Source organism: Echinops telfairi, unplaced genomic scaffold (genome assembly GCF_000313985.2).
Source record: "Echinops telfairi isolate 266 unplaced genomic scaffold, ASM31398v2 ScPeMD7_655;HRSCAF=1070, whole genome shotgun sequence".
NCBI classification, from domain to species: Eukaryota; Metazoa; Chordata; class Mammalia; order Afrosoricida; family Tenrecidae; genus Echinops; species Echinops telfairi.
Genome location: NW_022104553.1, coordinates 4,499,029 through 4,523,783, shown reverse-complemented (window position 1 = coordinate 4,523,783; position 24,755 = coordinate 4,499,029). Strand labels below are relative to the sequence as shown.

The 24,755-nt window shown below is 40.0% G+C and overlaps 1 protein-coding gene and 2 pseudogenes across 1 annotated transcript in view; all 3 read right to left on the bottom strand.

The window, feature by feature from the left end:
- FH (fumarate hydratase) overlaps positions 1-24,755 on the bottom strand; it is a 44,948-nt gene that overhangs the window by 8,478 nt on the left and 11,715 nt on the right. Inside the window, exons 3-7 of the mRNA XM_045292781.1 lie at positions 18,508-18,618; positions 15,711-15,887; positions 6,114-6,296; positions 5,148-5,313; positions 2,192-2,395 (exon numbers count right to left, since the gene is read on the bottom strand). Of these exons, the coding sequence (XP_045148716.1) occupies positions 2,192-2,395; positions 5,148-5,313; positions 6,114-6,296; positions 15,711-15,887; positions 18,508-18,618 (841 nt within the window). The remainder of the gene's footprint in view (positions 1-2,191; positions 2,396-5,147; positions 5,314-6,113; positions 6,297-15,710; positions 15,888-18,507; positions 18,619-24,755) is intronic.
- On the bottom strand, positions 2,552-3,357 carry LOC115870307 (annotated as a pseudogene).
- LOC105979449 lies at positions 13,141-13,908 on the bottom strand (annotated as a pseudogene).

Genomic DNA, 24,755 nt, shown 5'->3' with positions numbered 1-24,755 from the left:
TCGCTTGGTAACATATCTAATGTATCTAATATGAAGTCTCACCACCCGTGGCCCTAAGAAGCACTCTGGCCTTCTTCCAAGACAGGTTTCCTTGTCCTTTCAGCAATACATGGTATTTTGATATTCTTCTCCAGCAACACAGTTCAAACGCATCAGTACTCTTTCGGTGTTCCTTGTTCAACATCCAACTTTCATATGCATATGAGGCCACTGACAACATCGTGGCTTGGGTCAGGTGTCCCTTAGTCCTCAAATTAACACCCTTGCTTTTCAATATTCTAAAGAGGTCCCGTGCCATCACATTAGGGGTGAGTTGGTTAAATGTTTAGCCAAATATAGCAGACTTCTTTTTAAGCTGATAATTGTATGGCCCATGAATAATGTTATAACTATCCACAGGGCCCTTGGCAGAAAAAAAGGTGCTCCACCCCTGATCTAGAACTATACACTTTAAAATGCCATGTTTCCATCTCTTTAACTCTTCCCTGAAGAATTCCGCATTCTTCATTTTGCACCCCATCACAATGACACGGTTGGCATCATTAAATAAGGTTCCTTTAAGTGCTGAGTTCGCGAAACAAAAGGAAGGGCTCTAGGGTGGATGGGCTAAAGGCTTTTCACGGAAATTCTTACAGGAGAGCCCTTGCTACCCTGGAAGAATGAGCAGGTACATTGTCGAGATGGAAAAAAATCCCTCAGCACAATTTTCCTGTTATTTTTCTCACCAAGACAGTTTTTGGTTTTCTTAAAACTTCTTCAAAATAAGCCCCTGTGATTGGCCTGTGTTGCTTGAGAAAATCTACCAAGACCACCCCTTTGGGGTAACCAAAAAATTCACCATAAACTTCTGAGCTGACCTCTCTGCCTTGAATTCAATTTTAAGGTCTTTCTGACCTTCCTTGAAATGTTTAATATATAAAACTTGCTACAAGCTTGCTTTATGTGAGGCAGCATTCCAATAAACCTGTTGCAAAGCTTCAGTGATTGGGAAGATATCGACTTGAGTCGATTTTTGTTAAAAATTTGTTAAAAATCTGCTATTAGTCCTTATTTCAAAATGGTTTTCTGCCATAGAACAAGTGACCCTTAAGGCAGCGGTTCTCAACCTGTGGGTTGGGACCCCTTTGGGGGTTGACCCTTTCACAGGGGTCACCCAATTTATAAGAGGAGCAAAATTACAGTTATGAAGTAGCAACGAAAATAATTTTATGCTTGGGGTCACAACATGAGGGACTGTATTAAAGGGTCACAGCATTAGGAAGGTTGAGAACCACTGCCTTAGGGGGAAAACAAACAAACAAACCATCCTAATAAGAGAAAGACAAGTGTATTACTGAAAGAACATGTCTATAACCATACACCGACATGTTTAAACAGGTATTGTTTACAATAAACCCATCCACTAGAACTTTAGTAGCAATACCTTTTTACGTACACTTGAGGATTTAAAATAAAAAAAGTGAGATCCTTCTTTTTCCACTATTAAAAGTCAGTGGGTCAATTTTATGAATCAGAGGCCTTTGTAAATCCTGATTCTGCCATCCAACATATTGCCATCTCAACTCTTTTACAATCAGCAGTTTCAACGCCTTTACTCTCACTCAGCAGTAAGATGTTGCAGGGGCCAATCAGCTTATTATCAAGACATTCTCCCAGGCTGAAGCCAATTCATGGGTCATTCCTTAAAATGTCACTCTGCTGGCCAGCAATGTTTATCTCACAGTATTGCCACGGCTTCTCCACGACGTTCAGTAATTATCGTGTAAGTCTATCAAGTGACTTACTAAAATGTAGACACACCGCATCTATTTCACTTCCCTTGTCTAACAAGACTATAATTCAATTCAAAAAACTGAAATAAAAGACATTTACTATGGTATGCTTATATTCAGCCCTTGCTAATGACTTTAACAGACAATCCAAGAATTCTCTTAGCTTTTCAATAATAAAAGACCTATCACCCAATTTCTAGGTTGGGGATTAGAGAAAATGCTGCTAATTCAAATTCTTTATTCCTATCTTAATGGGTAATGTTCCCAGAAGTCCCAATTAATGAAGCCCATACAGACATTCTGAAATAAGTCGCCTCATGTACACCCATCCGTTTTTGAGATCACATTACACAGCAGGAAATGGTCTATGAATGAGATTGCCTGGGGTCAAGTTCTTGCTACATTTACTAATAATGTACCTGGCATGATACTGCTTCCTGGTTCATTTTCAGGCAGTATCAGTTCTCCCAGACCCGAGCGAGGACCAGAACCCAGAAAACGAATGTCATTCGCTATCTTCATCAGACTACATGCTGCAGTATTCATGGCTCCACTGAGCTCAACCAAGGCATCGTGAGCAGCCAGAGCCTCAAATTTATTTGGAGCTGTAACAAAAGGCAAGCCTGAAGAAAACAAACAAGCAAAAACAGTCTATATCCGTGAACAACAACAAAAGCACGTTTCTAGTATCAGCAATGTAAACAAACCGAAAGTTCCAGCACATGAAATAGAAAATGGAAGTTTACTTCAGAAAAATAGATATTTAATGCTCAGTTTTATCTATGTTAGTGTCTACAGTTTTAAGAAGCCATGAAGGAGTGGAGAGAATCTGGTGGAATTAATATACTTGTAATTTAAGGGTGAAAAATAAACAATAAATATATTGAAATAAGAAAATTTAGAAAGTGCTGATAATAACATCTCATAAAATCTGTAGCACACTAAGATTTGTTAGGAAATGTCAACTTGGCTCCATTAATAATTATCATCATCGAGGGTATAATAATCCAGGAGACTGGATAGCACAGTGGGCTAAGCACTGGACTGTTAACCATTAGCTGCTCTTCATGAACAGATTTTCACATAGTCCAAAGTTTGCTAGTTTCATATGACCTTAGTAATTAAGCATGATCAACCCCCGATTCCGGTCTCTGTAGATGATCCCCTTTTGATGTAAATGCCCCAAAGCCACAGAGAATTCTGACAAGTAAAAGCAAGCTATGTCTTCCATTAATATTCCCTCTCTTTCTAACTGCATAACTGGTTCTCCTCCACTGAGATACTCAAGGATGAGGCACAGTGTTCTCCACTGGTCTGAAAGACATAAATTAATCCCACCATTAGGGGTGTTTTACTTCCTCCAGAATATTCTGTTCTGTTTTTGGAGCACCTGCAAATACTTTCCCAGTATTTGCTCCTGTTACTTTTCGTACTTGAAAAACCTTTCCATGTCCCCCTTTACCGAGTAGCTCAGAACATTCTGGTCTCTTTTTTCTGACCCTCTGTTCACACTAGTTTCTGAGACTTCAAATTTCTCATAATGTTCCATGCCAAATTCATCCGGTCAAGCTCCCCCATGGCCCATGCTTTCCTTTAACTGACTCCTGCAAGATACAACAGAGGCCTTTGCCCTCAAAATAAAACTCCTGGTGGTGGCCACTGCAGCTACTCCCAAGGAGGTGTTCAGGTGCCACTTCTGCCAGCTGCGTGCTTCCCTGGCCTCTGGCTCATCCTGGGAGCCCATGGCAGGGCCCGGTCTATGTGGAACACTCCATCCTCTGCCTCCTTGTCTCAGCACCCGGTGTGGGCTAAAAGCGGCTCCCGCCTCCGCCAAGGGGCGAGACCTGCTGCAACCACTGCCTCCACCACTGGCTGCTCTCTTTGAAATGTTCTGTTCAGCCCTTGGACTTCATCATTTCGCCCATTTCCTTTAGTTACTCTACAATAAAAAGCAAGCTTCAGAGTCTGACAGCTATTTTGCCCCCCCTCTCCTGCCTTTTTAATGGTATTTTGCTTTCTTCAGTAATGATGTTCTTGATGTTCTCCCATGGCTTATCGGGTTTCTGTCAGTGTTCTATGTCTTAAAAACCTGTTCTTGAAATTGAAATGGGGCAGCCTCAAGATTGTATATTGGCTCTTGTAAACTTATTTTACTTTTCTCCAGCTTCAACCTGAAATTACATATGAGCATTTGACGGTCTGATTCCAGTGAGCCCCTTGCCTGGTTTGAGCTTCTCCGTCGTCTCTTCGCATAGAAATAGTCCATTGGATTTCTGTAGATTCTATCTGGAAGAATCCATGTATATATTCTTTTGTGTTATTGAAAAATGAACATATCATTGGTCTTTCAAAATTCTATCATGCAATCTCCAGTTTTGTTTCTATCACTAAGGCCATGTTTTCCAACTATTATTCCTTCCTTTGTTTCCAACTTTTGCATTTCAGTAGAAAATAATATCACTGTATCTTGATTGCATGTTTGATCAATTTGAGACAGAAGTTAAAATTGCTCAATTTCTTCACCACTAGTTTTTGTGGTTGGTGCATAAATTTGAATACTAGTTGTATTGATATGATTTCCGTGAAAGAGGGTAGATATAATCCTATCACACATAGCAGCACTGTATACTTCAAGATTGATTTTGAAATGTCCTTTTGGACAATAAATACAACACCACTGGTCTGCAGTATGTCATTTCCAGAAGAATAAATCATGGGATTTTTAAATTCAAAATGGTCAATTCCAATTCTAAGAATCCAATCAATCTTTATGCCAGCGGTTCTCAACCTGTGGGCTGTGACCCCTTTTGGGGTCAAACGATCCTTTCACAGGGGTCGCCCGATTCATAACAGTAACAAAATTAGTTATGAAACAGCAATGAAAATAATTGTATGGTTGGGTGGGGTCACCCAGCATGAGGAACTGCATTAAAGGTTGTGGCATTAGGGAGATTGAGGACCACTGCTTTAACCATTCCATTTCTGACAATTTCTAATTTTCCTAGATGTCTATTTAGTACACGCCAAGTAGTGGGCAAGCACCTTTTTAATAGCAGGAGAATTTTTCAATCATTAACCTGCCTGCTTTGAAAATTGGTATGCAAAACAGCTTTCCAGGGAAAATGACTAAACACCATCAGAAAGGAAACAAAGCTAGAAACACTGCCAGATGGCAATCCTAGGCTCTAGGGTCTCAGAGATGGCGCTCAACAGAAAGAAAAAGAAAAAATTATACAGAATTACATACCATGACATCCAAGAAAGACCTAATACCCAAGTGTTTGGTAGGAAAGTATCACTTATAACTTGAAGACTTCAAGGCAGAAAACTAATAAACGGTACAGAAAACTAGTAAGGATTCATGTTATCACTAACCTGTAAGTGCAGCCACCTTTGAAGCAACTTTCTCGGCAAAGCCAATTCTAGTATTCAAACCAGTACCAACCGCAGTGCCTCCAGCTGCAAGCTCATAGATTCTTGGCAGTGCAGCTTTAATTCTTACCATTGCATAGTTTACTTGTTGAACATAAGCACTAAATTCCTGGAGAGAAGGAAATTACAATGAGGATGAATAATTCCCTAATAGTTTATGAGTTACTCTAACTGCATTAAAACCTAAGTAATAAAAAAGAAACACTGATCCTCCAAAGAGGTCATCTATTGGAAAATCTACCAGTCCCACAGAGAATCTAACCTGTGCCCTAAGAAAGCAGACATGAGATCTGAATTCTGGATGTTCCAAGATTATTTTCCCACCAGAGAACCTGCAGCTTGGTACAGCAGTGAGTCTCTGCGGCTCTGCCTGGCCCAGCTCACTGACACAAGACTCACCTCCTGACTTCCCTCTGCTTAGAAGCCATTTCGCAGCTTGCACTCCCATTCCTACCTATCTGCACCCTAGGATCTCTGTGTGGAAGCTGGATTGTGTGGTGTGATGTGGAATCTCACAAAACAGGAAGTATATACCCAGGGCCATTTATTACCTTTCCACAGGAGACCCTCTCCCTCCTCAGGTCCTATACCAACTGATCAGCTCTCTGCTAGCTGGGAAGCTGACTGTTGCCGAACCAGGGCCCTTTGTTATAACACAGTATCATCAGTCTGCTCTGTTCTCCCTATATTACACAGTGGATCAACTGGTGGACTATGAGGTATATATTGAGAATCACTGTCCTAAGTGACTATCAACAAAAACTGATGACAGGTTAATGCAGAACAATCTATATCAGTTAACTTAATTGTTCTTTCTTGCCTTTTAATATCAGTGTGATTTAGAGGATACTCTTATGGCCAATTTTGCCAATGCTTAAATTTAATGCACTATCCTGGTCACACTTATACCTGTCCCAGAGTAAGTGGAACAGCATCCTGTGTATGAGTACGACCAATTTTGATGATCTGGGCAAACTCTTTGGATTTTGCATTGAGAGCATCATGTAGCTTCTGTAGTCCTGGTAGCAGTACTTCATGGACTTCTGTTGCAGCAGCGATGTGCATTGCAGTGGGGAAAGTATCGTTTGAACTCTGGAAAAGTTTCAGAAGAAACATGTAAGAGTAATCAAAGGCATAAAAAAACTTGAATGTCTCATTAAGAAAATTACTAATATGTAGTTAGTACTTGAGAGAGTTTATTGTGCCAGCCTGGCTGGTAAACACAAGTGGGATTAACTGAAGGGCGGAGAGATAAATGGCTTGGTGAGCCTCGCCTTTCTTGTTTCTCGCTCTTTGATCATCAGACCAGTGTGCGGCTGCCTTGCTTGTTCTGTGCCTCAATTTACAGGCTACACTACCTGTGGGATGCCTAGCCTGTGGACTGTGCACTGTAAGTTGAGGTCCCTTTAAGACATCTCTGGAGCTGGGGACTGGAGGTTGGTGACCTGGCTTGTCAGTTGGTGACCTGCCTTGTGATTGGCTGCTGTGCTGAGATAGCCTAGCTCTCTCTATAAATACAGGAAGACCTGGCAGCAGCCTAGTCTGAAAGGACTGCTAGTGTCTCACAACTCTCTGTCACGGGAGTGAGTTGCACTGAGCCATCTGTACTGCTTTATAATTTAACTGTTCATTTCTTGTATTATATTTCTATCTGTATATATAATTTAACAGTTCATTTCTTGTGTTATATATCTAATTTTCTTTATAAGTTTATTAAATTATCAGCAACTTGGTTTTATCTCTCTAGAGAACCCTGTTTAACACAGTACTCAATTATATTTATATATGGCAAGATAGGACAAAATGAGAATCAACCAGATTTCTTATATGAACTCTATTAGAACTATGTTACTATTACGCATCACCTATACTGAATGTATGTATACATTACTATATCTGACTACTAATAAATAACAGTGAAAGATAGAAAACCATTGTTAAAAATTGCATTTGAACACAGCAATAATAAAACACCTTATATACCATGTATACATACTTCCATAAACTTTTATTCCTTTGTTAAATTTTAGGAATGCTGTGAGGTTATCACTTTAAAAATAGTAAAGTCAACTTAGAGATGATGTGACTTGACAAAAGGTTAGTAACTAATAATACTGGGAGTCAACCAAGTAAATTCAACTCAGTCAGTGCTTTTGCCTCGAGTATTATCACCACTGTTATATCCGTGCTCTTCAATCAGTCCAACTCATAGGCACCGTATGGACAAGATAACAAAGTACTGCTGGTTCCTGCACCATCCTCACGATTGTTAGGTTTGGGCCCATGGTTGCAACCACTGTGTCAATTCATTTCATTGAGGGTTCTCCTCTTTATAGCTGACCCTCTTCTTTACCATGTGTGACAGGTTTTATGTCAACTTGGCTGGGCGAGGGTTCTCAATAGTAATCTCTACGTGATGTGTTCTAACCTAATCGACTCCATGATGGGCTCTAACAGGATGTATTCCACTTTGTGATCAGCCAGCAGTTAGGGTACAGCATACGTACATACTTTGGACATGGTGTCAGGAGAGACCCGTCTCTGGAGAAGGACATCATGTTTGGTGAAGTCGAGGGGCAGCAAAAAAGCAGGAGGTCTTCAAGATGAACTGACCCCGTGGCTGCAACAATGGACTCAGGCATGAGAACAATTCTGAGGATGGTGCGGGACTGGAGTGCTTCATTCTGTTGCGCATGAGTTGCAGAGTTGAAACTAATTCAATGGTACTAACACCACCACCACCACCAACATAGGCCCCCGTCATGAAGCACATGCTTGGGTCACTGGAAGAAAGACTCCTTGGGGATGTGGCTTGCTCTTTTCAGTTTTTCGTCTTCGATCTTCTTTACTTTTAAAATTTTTTATTGATGTAATTCACATACCATACAATTTAATGGCTGGAACATATTAAAAAAGTTGTGTACTCATCACCACAATCAACTTTAGAATATTTTCCTCATTTTTAAACTCTGGTTTAAAACCCCCCCTTTCCCCCTGAAGGTCCCCTGCTATAACCCTAATAAACTATTATTTTAGTAACTGTCTATAGATTTACTAATCCTGGATTTCATATAAAGAACATGTTATACAAAAAAAAAACCAATAACAAAATAAAACAGAAAAACTTCAATCCAAGAAATATAGAAACTCAAAAAAATTAAAACAGGGTCAAAAGAGAAAACAAATGACAAGATGTTAACATTTAATCTAACTACATAGGCATACTTCACGTTCTGATATATTCTATCTGAGGGTATTGCTATTTACATCCATGGTGAATGGGCTGAAGGAACTTAATGGAGGTTTAATCTGGTGGGAAGTCTGAAAATGGATTTTGGATTTTCACTGTCATCCATGGCCACAAATGAGGTGCTCAGAACTTAAACTCCAATACAATTCCCTTCTCTTGGATTTTACTTAAAATTCTTGTATCATACAGGTAGACTTAGATGGCTACTCCTTATTTAGAAGGCTACTTGTTGTAAAACAAGCGTGTGAGACCTCATATACTATTCTTTCTGTTAGACTGGCACCATCTAGTTTCTTCGCCACAGTTTGCTATAGCACCCATATTGTCAGTGATCCCGTCATGAGGTTAAGTATCATAAGGTCTGATTGTTCCTAGGTTAGCATTTATAGTTAAGTGCAAGCTCAAAATCCATTCATATAGCTAAAGTACATACAGTTGTGTGTGTGTGTGCACATATCATTCTGTTCCACTTTGTTGTTGTTGTCGAGTGCTGTCAAGTTGGTTCCAATTCATAACTTTAGTTCTACTTTTTTTGTGGCTAAAACTCATGCTATTCAATTGATGTGTGTATGGATTGTGATAAGAGTTGTATGAGCCCCTAACAAAATGTTTAAAAAAAAAACCAAACTCATGCCATTTATTGACTCAGCCAACAGTTGGGCATTTTCTAAGGTCCAGGCCATGCCTGTGGCACTAGGGGGTGGAGATAGATCCTGACTCTCAAGGAGCTCACAATCTAGTGGGAGAGAAGACATAAATAAATTACAGTGCCGCTGAATTCTGCAAATCACATGGGAGGTACAGAGTAGAGAAACTGAAATCCTAGATAGTGCCTATAGGGAAGAAAGACCAGGCCACTGGGCATTTTTGTGAAAACAGAGAAGGCAAGGATTCTCAAAGGGCTGGCTAAATTACCTGCACCAGAGTCATCTGGAATGCAGGTTAAAATGCAGATTCCCAGCACACTCTTTAGAGATTCCGATTCAGTAGGTTAGGGGCGAGGCCTGAGAATCTGCCCTTCAAAGTGTCTGAGGTGATTCTACTGCAAGCTGAAGTCTGAGAAGCAGTGAGAGAAGTTGTGCTCTTTGAAGTGGAGTGAAGGATGACCTGCACAGCTGAGCTGCTAATCTGTGTTGGTCTTTAATGGGAGAAGAGGCAGAAGGCCAGCGAGAAGAGCATGTTTACAGCCATCAAGCATTACTTTAATCTGAGCTGATTTAAGTCTCAGAAAAGTGCAATGAGGTCGACATCATCGCCGTGTCATACGTGACGAAACAGAACGCGAGCTGACAGAACTCGTTCAACCTGTAGAGCTAATGAAGCCACGCTGACATTTGAACCAAGATTTACTTAACTTTAAGGACTGTCTATTTTCCGTAACACTGTGCTGGCACCAGGGGGCAAATTTACTGAAGCCACGGTTTTCAGTTCTTTGCCAGATCTCTCTAAACAAACATAAACAACAGCCAGAAGGTACTCTGGTCACGTCCAATATAATTATCTATAGATACACCCTTTTTTTGGCATGTAGGGATTTAGGGCAAAGCTGGGACAAATAATGAAATGAATAAGCACTTCTTTTCTCATCATTTACTCACCCTTTGGTGGGGGCATTATAAAAAATATCTGATGACTAAGAACTGGGTCATCTGGAGGGAAAAACAAACAGAACCTGATAATCACAAAGGCAACCCCACCTGCTATCAAAGGTTCATGGGCCTCAAAGAATTAGGATGGTCAGTGGGCACTTAAGGAAGATGGCGTGGCTGGCAAAATGTCTCAAAAGATGAACTGCACGTTCAGAGGTAGGGCCAGAATTTTCATTAGGAATCAGCTCAACCTTTACAGAATTGTGAACCATTAGCAGCTTCTCCAGGCTGAACTCTGTCTTTCTCTACACAGACTCAGAGGTACAAGAAAACAGATACTGCTCAGAATATAACGGCAAATCTAATTCCACCGAAAGAGCATGGAGATCAGCCCCAACTCTAAAAGCTCCTTTCTTAACATGCACACAATCTGAGGCGGGGGGCAGCGGGTGTCAGAGTGTGGAGAGGTGTCGGAGCAACAGTAAACTAGCTAAGAGCAGGAACCAAGAGAAGGAAATAAGGGGAAGTGGCAGTGGGGCAGGAGGAAGGTCAAAGGAAACAGAGGAAGGACCAAGGAAGCAGAGCAATGGATCGAGGTGTAAACATAGTGGTGCACATACGTAAATACATTAATGCACAAAAATAGAGGTATTGACCCATGTGCATATATTTATGTACATGCTCTTCTCGCTGGCCTTCTGCCTCTTCTCCCATTAAAGACCAACACAGATTAGCAGCTCAGCTGTGCAGGTCATCCTTCACTCCACTTCAAAGAGCACAACTTCTCTCACTGCTTCTCAGACTTCAGCTTGCAGTAGAATCACCTCAGACACTTTGAAGGGCAGATTCTCAGGCCTCGCCCCTAACCTACTGAATCGGAATCTCTAAAGAGTGTGCAATACACCGAGGTAGGGGATGGACTTTGTATTGTAGAGGATAAACTTTGGGCCTCTGCTCATACCCTCCCTCAATACAAGAACACTCTGTTCTAACCAATTGGCAGTCTGAGATGTTCACCCTCCCGACACAATCGCTGAAAAAAAAAAAAAATAGGTGCATAAACAAATGTGGTGAAGAAGGTGGATGGTGCCCGGCTATTAAAAGATATAGCGCCTGGGGTCTTAAAGGCTTGAAGTTACACAAGCCGCCATTGAGCAGTGAAGCAACAAGTCCACATGGAGAAGTACGATCATGATGAGAAGTCATAGGGACCGGGTAAAAGGCATTAGCAGACACATAACAAACAAAAACAGATTGTTGAGAACCAGGGGGGCTGGAGCGGAGATCCAAAGCCCATCTGTAGACAATGGAACAATCTCCCCACAGAGGGACCACGGGGAAGGGATGAGTCACCAGTGTGCAGTGAAGCATCGATGAAACACACTATAATCCTCTGGTTCTTTGAGGCTTCCTCACTCCCACTACCAAGACCCTGGTGCTGCTTCTCAATTCAGACTAGACCGGAACATGTACACAGGTTTAGAAAAGGATGGGAGCTCACAGCACACAGAATCCAGGAACAGGAGTGGGAATAGTGATACCAGAAGGATAAGGGGAAGAGGGAGATAGGAAGAGAGAAAGAGGGAACCGATTGCAATGACATAATCATACACCCCCCTCTACAGGGGGAAGAACAACAGAAAACATGAGGGAAGGGAGACAGTGGTGAGTGTGAGCGATGAAAATAATAACAATGTCCAACCTATCAGGGAGTTATGAGGGTGGCGGGGGAGGAAGTAGGGGAAAAAGAGCTGATAACAAGGGCTCGATAGAAAGTAAATATCTAGAAGAGGGCAACATGTGTCCAAACATGCCTGATTCAATTGATGTATGTATTGTGCTAAGAGTTGTATGAGCCCCCAGTAAAATGGTTTAAGAAAAAAACGAAACAAGCCCACATTCACATCAACTGCAAAACACTGGTTAAATTCCCATGCGCCATATGGGGTGTCACCCAACCAGAACTTAGGCAGGAGGCGCCCTTGAGGAGCATGCTACCTCTGAAAAAGAATGGCAGACAATACTTTGATGTGCCCCTGGGGCGTCGGGTTCAGAAGGATGGATGTGACCAGCATCTTTTTCTATGGCTGAGCTTCAAGTCACCACAGTGAAATTACCAACTAAACAGGGATCCCAACTCTGGAGAGCTCCTCTCTCATTCGTAGCATTTCAGGAATCTGCTCTGCGTCTCAACACTGGTTTTGATGAAATCAGCCCACAGACTGACAGCTAGGACAGCATAGGGCTTCGATTTCATTGCTGTATTTTCCCCACGCTCAGTCTAGGAACGTTTGCTTCCACCTACTATTCTATATAACAATAGCACTACTTGGAACTGCTTTAAATAAAAGCATGCAAATCGGGATTGATCTTCCCCTTACAAAGGTGTGGTTTATTTACACTATTGACATATCCCCTTCAGATACACAATTTCTAACAGGCTGAGTTAGAGAAGCAAGTGCCACCTCATAAGGTTTAATAACATGCAGGCACGGTCCTCCTGTATCTCATTATACGTGACGTCTGTTGACACCTCAAACCAGCTACACTAAAGGCAAAGCTGGGGATATCTGGATGAAGTCTTTATCCTGATGGAAACATCTAGTTATTCGAGACTCTAAATAAGGATATCCAGGTTATGTCTTTGGATGGCCAAGGAGGGCAGGGAAGAGGACATAATAGCTTACATCTAACTGGAACAGGACTCTCAGATCATTATTCTGCCACAAGTTCAAATAGCAGAGGAGCTGTCATGTGGGTGCTGGGAGGTCCAAAGGGACAACATACAACACAGACTGGCGCACTAGGTAAAATCTAGTAAACCATCCTGCAGATCCTTGACTATCTCTTGCTTTGACTATAGTCCCTTAAAAGGAAGTCTCAAGTATGCTGGGAAGAATGATCAGAAAGTTTGGGTACCTTGGATCTGAATATCAAGAAGTAGGGCTCACCTCCACAATCATTTCTTTCAGCAAGCACGTAGGACAGCTCATTAGAGACCACTCAGGATTACAAGTTGAGTTCTTTGTAGTTCAAGTGGGTGGGCTATAGATTACCCAGGGCTAAGCAGACCCTGAGTGGCCAACGCTTAGAAGCTCTACGCCTTATCCTGGTTCTGGGCACATTTTCCAGTTTTGCTGCAAGTCCACTTTGCTCCAATTCAGCGATGAGACATGTATTTGAACTCATTTGGCCTGAGGTTCAAGGTCTCCACTAACCCGTAGGTTTCTTTCTGGTCAGTGGTGTAGAAGAGCTGAACTTGGCTGGCAATGCACTGTGCTTCATTCGGCAACATTCAGAAATGTGGAGTCCATTTCTGCTGTCATCAGCACGATTCCTCTTTCTTCCTTAAGTGCAGGGGAGAGGCACAAAAGCAGTTGGCTGGCCGCAGGTTCCCCTTGGGTCTGAATATTTATCAGTGCGGAGAAGTGGAGTTCAGTACCTGTCCATTGTCCTACAAAGAATTCATAACCTTCCCTGCTTGGTAGAGCATATAGAAATGTTGGATCAAATCAAACTTTTCTCCAGGACTAACTACGTAGACTATCTTTTGCTGCAAAATACTGCTGCCAAATCAGTTTTATTTCTTTTGCAGTCTTATCTTTCATCATTTCAATGTTAAAGATTGAACTGAGAGTCTTGTTCTTAGTGAATCCCCTGCTCAAAGACGGTTTCCCCAAGGTGTCGGTCTTTTGCTCCACACACGTGATACAGCCACCTTGCCTGGAGTGCCCTCCTGGCTGCGTCTGAAACTGCGCTTCTCCAGGTGAGACTCAAAGGCAGTGGGGTCAGACCTGCGCAGCTGCTGAATCTTGTTGTGGTAGGGGTCGTAGAAGGGGTTGGCTTCCAGCTCAGCCTCCACCATGGCTGCCCGCCCACCCCACCCCCGCTTTAGTTCTACTTTAGTGGCAACATCATCAGCTTTCAGAGAAATAATGTAAGTAACCTCAATAGGGCCATTGGTAATTCAAATAATAGTATCATTAAAATAACCAATGGTAAATACTATTGAATTAAGGGGGAATATTCACATATGGGAGAGCATTTGAGACTAAAATAAATGGGATGTTCACTTTTACATATTTAAAAAACGTGACTGAATCTTCTTTGAGAAAACAATGAAGGTCAGACAGTGCAAAAATATCAGTAACATTCATTTGCTATAACAGGACCGTTTGCAGAACTAAAACATGTCTCAAAAAACTAAAAAAATCTGAAAGTGGCAAGTGTTTAGTAATCTTAAATTGCCTATACTGGGCAACCTCAAAAGCAAGTGGAGTAAACCTAAGTCCATTTACTTCCAAATCCACACCTTAGGGCAGCATGAGGGTTATTGGTTCTAAGTCCAAAGCAATCTGCAACAAGTGTGTTTACGTCTGTCTCAGTGGGTTGTTTTCAGCCTCAGGTGTACAGCATACTGTAGCTATCTATGCAGGTATGCTGCACACCTTGAGAATACAAAATCTAAAGTCCAGGTAGCTCATAGTATAGGGTCTGAGTCACCCAGGGCTGAAACGAAACTCAGTTAAAAATGAATGGTAAGAGCTCTTGACACATGGAATTCAGGCCAGATAACAGTAGTGGGAGCAGCGATTCCATGGGAGTAAGAAGATGGTGGGGGCGGGAAAGGGGGAGGAAAGGGGAACCCATCACAAGCTTGGATATATAGCCCACCCCGCAGGGGGACAAATAACAGAAATGTGGGTGACGGGAGACAACTGACAGGGTAAGAAATAACAACAATAATATGTAATTGATCAAGGATTCATGAGTGGGAGGGAGGGAGGGGAAAAAAGAGGGCTCCAGTAGAAAGAAACGTTTTGGAAATGTTGACGGAATGTTCCACAGAACCCAAAAAGGTGATACTTCTCCTCACATACTCTGGACATGCTATAATGAGGGAACAGTTCCTGGAGAAGCTTATCCTATTTTGTAGAGAGTCCTCAAGAAAGAAGAAGCCCCTCAGGAGTATGTAATGCCACAGTGAACTCAAACAATAGTGAGGATAAAACAGGGTGAGGCAGTGTTACATTCCGATGAACACAAAATTGCTGTGAATCAGAACTGACTGTCACGTAACAGTAACAACTACAAAAAAGTGAACTGCTACTTCAAAAGCCCCAGAGTCACAAAAGGAACTGTCAGAGATTAGAGGAGACTAAAGGGGCATGGCAACTAAATGCAATGTGATAGGCTGAAATGGATTCTAGAGAATTTCTAATAAAGTCTGGACTTTAGTTAATTGTGCTATACCAGTATTAATGTCTTAATGAAACTATCATGGCTATATCTTAAGATTAAAAGGAAGCTAAAGGCATATGGAAACTCTTTGAACTACCTTTATAAAGCTAAAATTATTTTTTAATGTTTTACACACACATACACGCACACACGGGAGCTTCAAAAGGCTCATGGAAACAATTATTTTTAAAATTTCCCACCAGGCTTTTGAAGCCTCTTCATATAAAATAAATTTAAGTCCTATAAGTGATTCTTATAACATTCTAGACAGAGTCAAGATTCTAAAAGAAATAAGAACGTATAAGAAGTCTTCTTAGATGAAGAACAGACGCAGGATGAACCTTCCTTGTCTAAAAGCTAATGTTTGGTTTAACAAGAAAAATTTCCAGTGCTTTTCAACTCACAACACAGAGATAATATACTGACCTGGCTTTTATTAACATGATCATTAGGATGCACGGGTTTCTTGCTCCCAAGTTCACCTCCTAACATTTCAATTGCTCTATTACTAATGACTTCATTTACATTCATATTTGTCTGTGTTCCTGATCCAGTCTGCCATATCACAAGAGGAAAATGGTCATTTAATTTACCTTCAGCCACCTGCAGGAACAAGGAAAATAATTTATTTTTTATTCATTTTTATTCATTCAACTATTCATTTATTTATTTCTTATTTATTCAACTATTTCAAAATGCCATGGTTAAGTAAACCCCATTTATAGTACTCATGTATATAATTTTTAAAATTTATTCTTATTCCTAGGCTTGCTAATTAATAATACCCATAGCTCAAATGTATGGGTATTTGGAAAATCCCAGGTTGTCACATCATTTGTTCAAATCACTGTGATTTTAAAACGTGAAATATTATGTACTTTGAATGGAGACTAATTTATTTAAAAAGGCATTTCTCCTCTAGAAGTATTCAAATAGGGCCAGTTGCTAGGGTTGGCAAAGTGCTAAATATTTAGATTACTGTTGGTGTTTAATAGCAACATCTAACAGATGTCATAATGGAGTTAGCCTAATAATGAACTAGTGATTTGGAAATGCTAATTCACTAATAGCTATTTTGTCTCACATGTGTCCAAGTAGAAATTACCAAATATAGACTCAGATTTGTCCCTATTTTAGTCATATCTTATATAAAGGACTTCAAAAATTTGGAGAAAATGGACTTTAAAAATAAAAAATGTATTTATCTACTAAGCTCTATCAAGGTCCAGACACTTTTTATAAATGATGATGTCACCCTTTAGTCCACCCCTCAATAGCCTGGCAGCAGCCGTGGTTACGCATTGGGCTGCTAATCACTGTTAGCTGTTGGAGGCTTTCTACTTCTACAGTATCCGAATCTCACAGGGGCAATTCTACCCTGCTCCATAGCACTGCTATGAGTTAGAATCGATTTAATGGCAGTGAATGAACTTTAAAGAACTCAATTGAATCCTACCAATGCAGTGGTTTTTACAGTGTTAACTAAAAAAGGGGGGTGCTTTTCAAAACGTTTAATATTAGGAAAAAGGGGGTAAAAAAAGACAGAAGGAGCTAAATCAAGGCTGTAATTTAGATGCCTAATGAATTCTCATCAAAACCCTCATAACACTGTCTTTGTTTGATGAAAGGAATGAGCGGGAGCATTGTGGTGAATTTTTCAGGCATTTTTCTGCTAAAGCCTTGGCTAACCTCAAAGAACTCTCATGATAAGTATGTTATAGTTCTTTGTTCTTCAAGGAAATAAACAAGCAAAATGTCTTGAGCATCCTAACAACCTGTTGTCACGACTTTTGCTTTTGAATGGTCCTCTGTGTTTTGACCACCACTCCATCTCCTGGGAGCCAATGCTTTGACTGTGCTTCGTGTTCGGGATCATACTGGTAAAGCGATGCTTCATTTCTTACTACAATGCTCCATGAAATGCTTTGGGTAATTGATTCCACTTGCTTTAAAATTTCCACTGGAAATTCTATTCTTGTCTTCTGGTCCTAAGAGTTTGGGCACCATCAAGTAGAAAGTTTACTCAATTTAAATTTACAGTCAAAATTAGTTGTAAACTGAACCAATTGAGGCATCTATGTTGGTTATTGTTTCTGATGTTAATTATAGCCCTTCTTTAATTTGAGTGCAAACAAGATTAATTTTTTCCATGATGGTTGATAAGGATGATCTGCCACGACAAGATTCATCTTCAGTACTGCCTCATCCCTCTTTAAAATGAGTTATCCACTTGTTTTTGTTTAAGAGGTATCAGCTGCTTATTTCTTTTGGGTATTATCCCAAAAAAGTTTTAGTAAAATATTAATGATTTCATTATTTTCCACACAAACTTCACCAGAAATTTGATGTCTGTTCTTGCTTCAATTTTAGCCGAGTTCATGGTACTCTAATGGGGCTCTTCATAAACTGATATCTTATCCTTCTTAGTGCCTCAAATTAGGACCAGTTCTGACACATTATAAAAACTTACCACAAATTTATTCGGGGCAAACAATTTTTGCAATCCATGCAATAGTTTCTTGATTGACACACATACATATGTCATATGCATGTTCTGAAGACTCCTGGCATTTTTATTCTCTGTGTGTGACTCGTGTTAGTTTTTGGATCATAAGCATTTTAAGAGAGTGTGCGCTTCATTTTATCTTCTGGAATTATTAAAAAAATTAGTATGCAGTTTGGAAGTCTGTTATTTTAAATAATTAGTCCCACTAGCAAATTTTGGTTTTTTTTTCACTTTATAAAAATAATCATCAGAACATTGGGCATAGTTTTTAACCTGCCATTGGACTGCTTCCTTAAGATAATGTGGTTAGTGAAATCACACGCTCAATGCCTACTATGACACAATCAACTAGCTTTTAAAAGAAGCACTTATACCTGTTGCTGTGCGGTGCCAGCAGGTTGGTTCCAACAATAGCGACACTACACCAGAAACACGATTCTAAATCTATTTAAAACATTATAAATATCTAAGTCCCGAGGTTTAAATAGATCACCTGGAAATTTTGCCACCGAATATTCTAAATACCATTGATGAACATCTTTACCAATCAATACCATTGATGAACATCTTTACCAATCAACAATGTTGTCACCAAACTTAACATTTCTTTTCTGAAGAATTCTGTGTCCTTCTAGACCGGACAGTTTGTCATCGTCCAGTGGGGAATCAGGGTCTAATACGACCACAACAACATCACCATACTGAGGCTCCTCCTACCTCATCTGCTGCCTTCATTATTGCACTGGCAACCTTGGGGTCAAGACCATACTCCTGGTTTACGTCTGCAGCTGCTTTCTTTAAGATGCCAAAAGCTTTAATAACTGGCACCTAAAATTAAGCAGAAAAATATGTCAATAGGTTCGGATATGAAAAACATTAAAGGCAGGTATATAATGAACTAAAATCACCATTATTATGTTTGATGAGGAACAGTAACAAGTAGCAAAGAAACTCATTATTCATGTGTATATACATATTACACACAGACACACACACATACAAGGCACCATTCATGCTATCTGAATGAACACACAAGGTATGTCTGTTTATTTTATACATTCCATGTAAAAACAAATAATGTTCAGTTATTTCATCAATAAGCATCATTATTTTTCCTCACTGGATCCCACAAGACATCATGAATATTTCCTTCCTTTAAAAAAAAAAATCAGTGACAGTGGCAATCAATATAAGAAAACCAATTACTAACCAGGGCATCAATTTTTCCCAAGGCCAAAAAACAAACAAAACTCACCCATGATATTCTTGATAGTTGGTTTCAGCCTTGGCACTCACAAGTCACTAGAAATTCCTTTAAAAACCATGTTTCTAGACTTAAAATAACAACTTCTAGTGCCTATAACCATATTTCAAACCCTTTTATTTACCATACATTTCCCCTTTGAAGCAAAGTTTTAACCACATTTGGAAGGACATTTGATGAGGTTATGCAATGGTCCTCTGGTTATTATACGAGGTGAATTAGGAGTGCTAGCCAACCGAGCAGACAGATGTGGTACCGACTTCACGCCAAGTTTGAATGAGGAAGAGAAGATTGGAGAGAGGGAAATAAACATAAAACACAAGTTACAACCCTTGGAGAGGACTCAAGTTCAAAAGCAAATGAAAGGAAGGAATAAGTCAAGATTAAGCCTGGGCCTAACAGTATGTAAAACTGGAGGGACAAACAGGGAATATAATCCCGCCGCCCCAATATTTTTAATTAAAAATTTTTAAATTAAAACACTACACATGTTCTACCCAAACTAAATGGAGACAAACAGTTTTAAGCATGGGAGCATATTGGGATTTAAATTTCAACAGAAACAAACACTGTGATGGTGGGCTCAAGCACTCCCAAAGTCAGACCTGAATGTCTATCAGCACTGGCTGTGGACTCATAACAACAGAAGAGTCACAGTGGAGTTTCACGGACCACCATTACAACACAACGGCAAGCTATCATTAGGGAGTAAGGCAGGGTCACATTGCTATTAATTTAGTCGCAGAGAATTTATGTATTGTTTTTCATTTGGATTTCAGGGACAAAGTATTGAGCTGAAGGCAAATAGGACAAACCTGAAAACCGAGGTCCTCATTTACAGATGTAGAACTCAAATAGCTGACCTGTGTCTAGAGCAGAGAGCCAGGGACTGCAGAAGCAGAAAACTTGCTTGTTTAAAAAACACAAAACAACTTGCTTGTTTAAAGTAGGACATATCAAAATATATACCATGCTTATTCCTAACAATAATAGCTACAGTTGACCTTTTTAATTCAAGTAATTGAAGTATATAAGAATATTTTAGAATCTGTCATGCCTTTGTCATTTTCATGAACAAACTACCAGCTAGTAGGAAAGATGAGATTTTCTTCAAATATGATTCAGCTGCTTATAGTAACATTATATAAGACTATCAAAATTCAGTCTTGAAGGTTTGGACATGAATCAAAATATGGGAATTACTGTAAAATAAAAATATACCTATCAGATATCTAGTAGAACAATATTGCTCTAGTATACTAGATCATCCTAGCAAGAGCAATAACGTTAAGAAAAATAAAAGGTATCAAAATTGGAAGAGTAAAACTATCTCTATTTGATGACATGGTTGTAAATATAGTGAAATCCCAACAAAACCCACTAGAAAGCTTCCAGAACTCACAACGGAATTCCATAAAACTGCTGGGTACAAGGGCAACATTTAAAAAGTCAGTTAGGTTTTTATACACCAACAAGGAAAACATGAACATTTCTAAGTGAAGAAACATTCAAAACCAACTTCTTGTAATAGTGTGGGGGCCACATCCGAGCTCCTTCAGACCCCAGTTTGATTGTCCTAAGGTAGGGGTCAGACATGCCTGTACCCACAATCTTTTTCCTGACACCGAGCATCCCTCCCTCCCATAGCACTCAACTTCTGTGACTGCAGCTGCTGTTGGGTGCTGTTGAGTGGGCTCCGACCAATAGCAACTCTGTAAAACAGAATGAAACATGGCTCCTGGGCCATCTTCACACATGTTGTATGCTTAAGCCCATTCTTGCAGATACTGCATCAGTCTACCTTGTCGGGATTATTCCTTTTTCTCACCGTCCCACTACTTTACCAAGTATGTCCTTCTTGAGGGGCCGGTTTCTCCAACATGTCCAAAGTACATGAACTGAATTAAGTCTTGCCATCCTTGCCTCTGAGGAGCATTCTGGCTGTACTTCTTCCAAGACAGATCTGTTTGTTCTTTTGGCAGTCCATGGTACTTTCAATATTTGTCACCAGCACCATCATTCAAATGCATGGAATTCTCCAATTTTCTTTACTCAATGTCCAACTTTCACATATGTAAGAGAAAAATGAAAATGTCACAGCTTGGGTAAAGGCACACCTTATTCCTCAAAGGAATATCCTTGCTCTTTGATTATTTGCTATAAAGAGCTCTTGTGAAGCAAACTGACCTAATGCAACACGTCTTTTGCTCTCTTGACTGTTGCTTCCATGAACACTAATTGTAGATCCAAGCAAGATGAAATCCTTGACAACTTCAAACTTTTCTCCATTTATCATGTTACTTACTGACCCAGTTGTGAGGATTTTGGTCTTCTCATTGAGTTGTAATCAATACTGAAGCCAGCAATCCTTGATCTTCATCAAGTGATTCAAGTCCTCCTCGCTTTAAGCAAGCAAGGTAGTGTTATCGGCATATCGCAGGTTATTAATAAGCAAATCTGATGCAGTGTTCTTCTTCCTATAGTCCAGCTTTCCTGACTATGTGCTCAGCATATGGTGAGGGTAGACAACCCTGACCCACACCTTTCTTGGTTTTAAACCATGCAGTATTCCTTTGTTCTGTTTGCTTAACTGCCTTTGATGCATAGACAGGCTCCCCATGAGCACAATGAAGTGCTTTGGAATTGCTATTCTTCTCAAGGCTATCCAGTTTGTTATGATCTACCCAGTTGAATGCCTTTGCATACTCAACAAAATACAAGTGATTAGCTTTCGGGTATTCTCTGCTTTCTCCCCCAAATCTATCTGATACCATCAAGGATATCCCTTGTTCCACTCCCCTTCCGAGTCCAGTCTGAACCGCTGGCGGCTCCTGTCAAAATACTGCTGAACTGTGGTTGAATGATCTTCGGCAAAACGTAACTTGCATGCCTTATCGATCATACTGTAAGATAAGTTGTGCATTTGACTGGGTCACCTTTCTTTGTCATGGGCACAAACACGGATCTCTTCCATAAGTTGGCCAGGCAGTCTTCTAAATTCCTTGGCAGAGAAGAATGAGGGTCTCCAGTGCTTCGACAGCCTGCTGGAGCATTCCGTTGGTATTCATTCCATCAATTCCTGGAGCCTTATTTGTGGCTAAAGTCTTCAGTGCAGCTTGGACTTCCTTCTTTACTAGCATTGATTCTTGATTAGATGCTACCTCTTGAAACAGTTGAGTGACTAGTTCTTTTTGGTACAGTGACTCTGTATTCTTTCCATCTACTTGTGATGGTTTCTGCATCGTTCAATATTTTGCCCACAGAACTTTTTAATTTTTCAACTTGAGGCTTTTTCCTTCAGTTCTTTCTGCATAATATATGCTGAGCACGGTCTTCCTTTTTGTCTTGCACATTTCATTATAATAACTTTGTCTTCTTGAGTTGCCCTTTGATATTTTCTGTTCAGCTTTTTTTCTTCATTGTTTTCACTAGCTACTCTACGATAAAGAGCAAGTTTCAAAGTCTCTTCTAATATCTACTTTGATCTTTTCTTTCTTTCCTGTCTTTTCAATGTCCTTTTGCTTTCTTTCTTCATGTATGATGTTCTTGATGCCATATCAAAACTCATCAGGTCTTCTGTCATTAATGTTTAATCAATTAATCTTGAAATTTATTCTTCAAATCTATTCTTGAAATTCGGGTGGGATATATTCAAGGTTATATTATGGCCCTTGTGGACTTGTTTTCATGTTCTTCAATTTCAACCTGAACTTACATATGAACGATTGACAGCCTGTTCGACAATTGGCCCCTGACCTCATTTTACTACTACTCACTGCCATCGATTCGATGCGACCCTATATGTTACAACAGAACTGCTCCTGTGAGACTCCGAGACCAGAACTCTTGGTAGGAGTATAAAGCCTCACCTTTCATCAGTGGTGTTACTACTACACCAGCCATGTTGTAGCTGCTGATACTGAGTTTCTTCAACAACACTTCAAGGACTTGTTTACATTTTATTCAACTTCAACCTGAATTTACAGATGAGCAATTGATGGTCCCTTCCACAGTCAACTTCTGGCCTGTTTTTACTGCTGATATTTACTTTCGCCATCACCTCCTCCCACAGATGTAGTCCATTTGATTTCTGTGGATTCCAATTGGAGAAGTCCACGTGTATGTGTGGTGGTCACTGTTTTTGTTGTTGAAAAAAGGTATTTGCTATGAATGAGTTGTTGGTCTTGCAAAATTCTATCATGCGATCTCCAGCTTCATTTCTATCACCAAGACCATATTTTCCAACTACTGTTCCCTCCTGTTTGTTCCCATCTTTTGCATTTCATTCACCAATGAATGAATGCATCTTGATTTCATGTTTGCTCAATATCAGTCTGAAGACATGGGTAGAATTTTTCAATTTCTTCATCACTAGCTTTAGTGGTTGGTTCATAAATTTGAATAATAGTTGTATATTGTCTGGATTTCCTTGTATGCGGTTAGACATTAACCTGTTACACATATTGTACTTCAAGATAGGTCTTGAAATGTCCATTTCTGATGACTTCCAGTTTTCCTAGGCTCATACATACTTCATACATTCCAAGATCCAATTATTAATAGGTGTTTCCAGCTATTTCTTCTCATTTTTGAGTCATGTCATATCAGCAAACGACGGTCTCAAAGATTTTACTCCACATCATTATGGCTGACTCTATACTTTTAAGAAGGCAGCTCTTCCTCAGTCATATTCTGAGTGCCTTCTGACCTGAGGTGCTCATGTTCTGTAATCAAATCTGAAACTATTCCATGATTATGCAAAAGATTTCCGCGGCTAATTCCTCAGAAGTGGGCAGTCTATTCCTTCTTGGGAATCTGTTCTTAGTCTGGAAGCTCTACTGAAACCTGCTAATTTTGGGTGACCCTGCTTGTTTTTGAAATACCTGTTACATAGATTCCAGCATCACAGCAAAATGCAGGCTGCCACAATATGACAAATTGACAAGGGATGACGTCTGTGGGTAGGTGAAACAATTCATTGCAACGGCCACACAGAATTCACAGCCAACATTTGAGATCAAAGAGTTTATTTAGGAAATTAATAGGTTGTAACTCATGTGAAAAATGCTCAGGACATAGGTGTTCTATCAGGACAATGTCTTCCCTTCCGGGTGCCACAGGCAGGCCTCTCTCTGGTTCTCAGAACGCTTGGCTTGGCCTCTGCCCTATTCAGACAGTGTTACAGGCATCTTTTGGGACTACTAATATATGCCCAAATGGTATAACACTTCACTATCAGCCTTAATTCAAAACCACCGAGCTTCAGCTCCCTGGGTCAGCAGACCTAGCCAGCCTCCTACCCAAAGTCATTCATCAAAAGACTTTATCAAGAATAAAAAGCCAACTTACAGACTAAGAAAATATTATCTGCAATCATATATCTTATAAGAATAGATTATCAAAAATATGTAAGTTCTACAACTTAATGAAAAAAAACACACAAAAGTAATTCAATCAAAAAATGTGTGGACATAAACAGACATTTCACCAAAGATAATATTAATAATAAGCAGCAACAAACACATGAAAAGATACCCATCGTCATTAGCCATTAGGGAGCAAATCAAAACTACGATGAGATACATCACACCCTAACTAGAAAAGATGAAAAAAAAACAACAACAACAGAAAGCAACAAGCACTGGTGGGAAGAGCTGACCTTTATCCATTACTGATGGGAATGTAAAATGATACAATCATT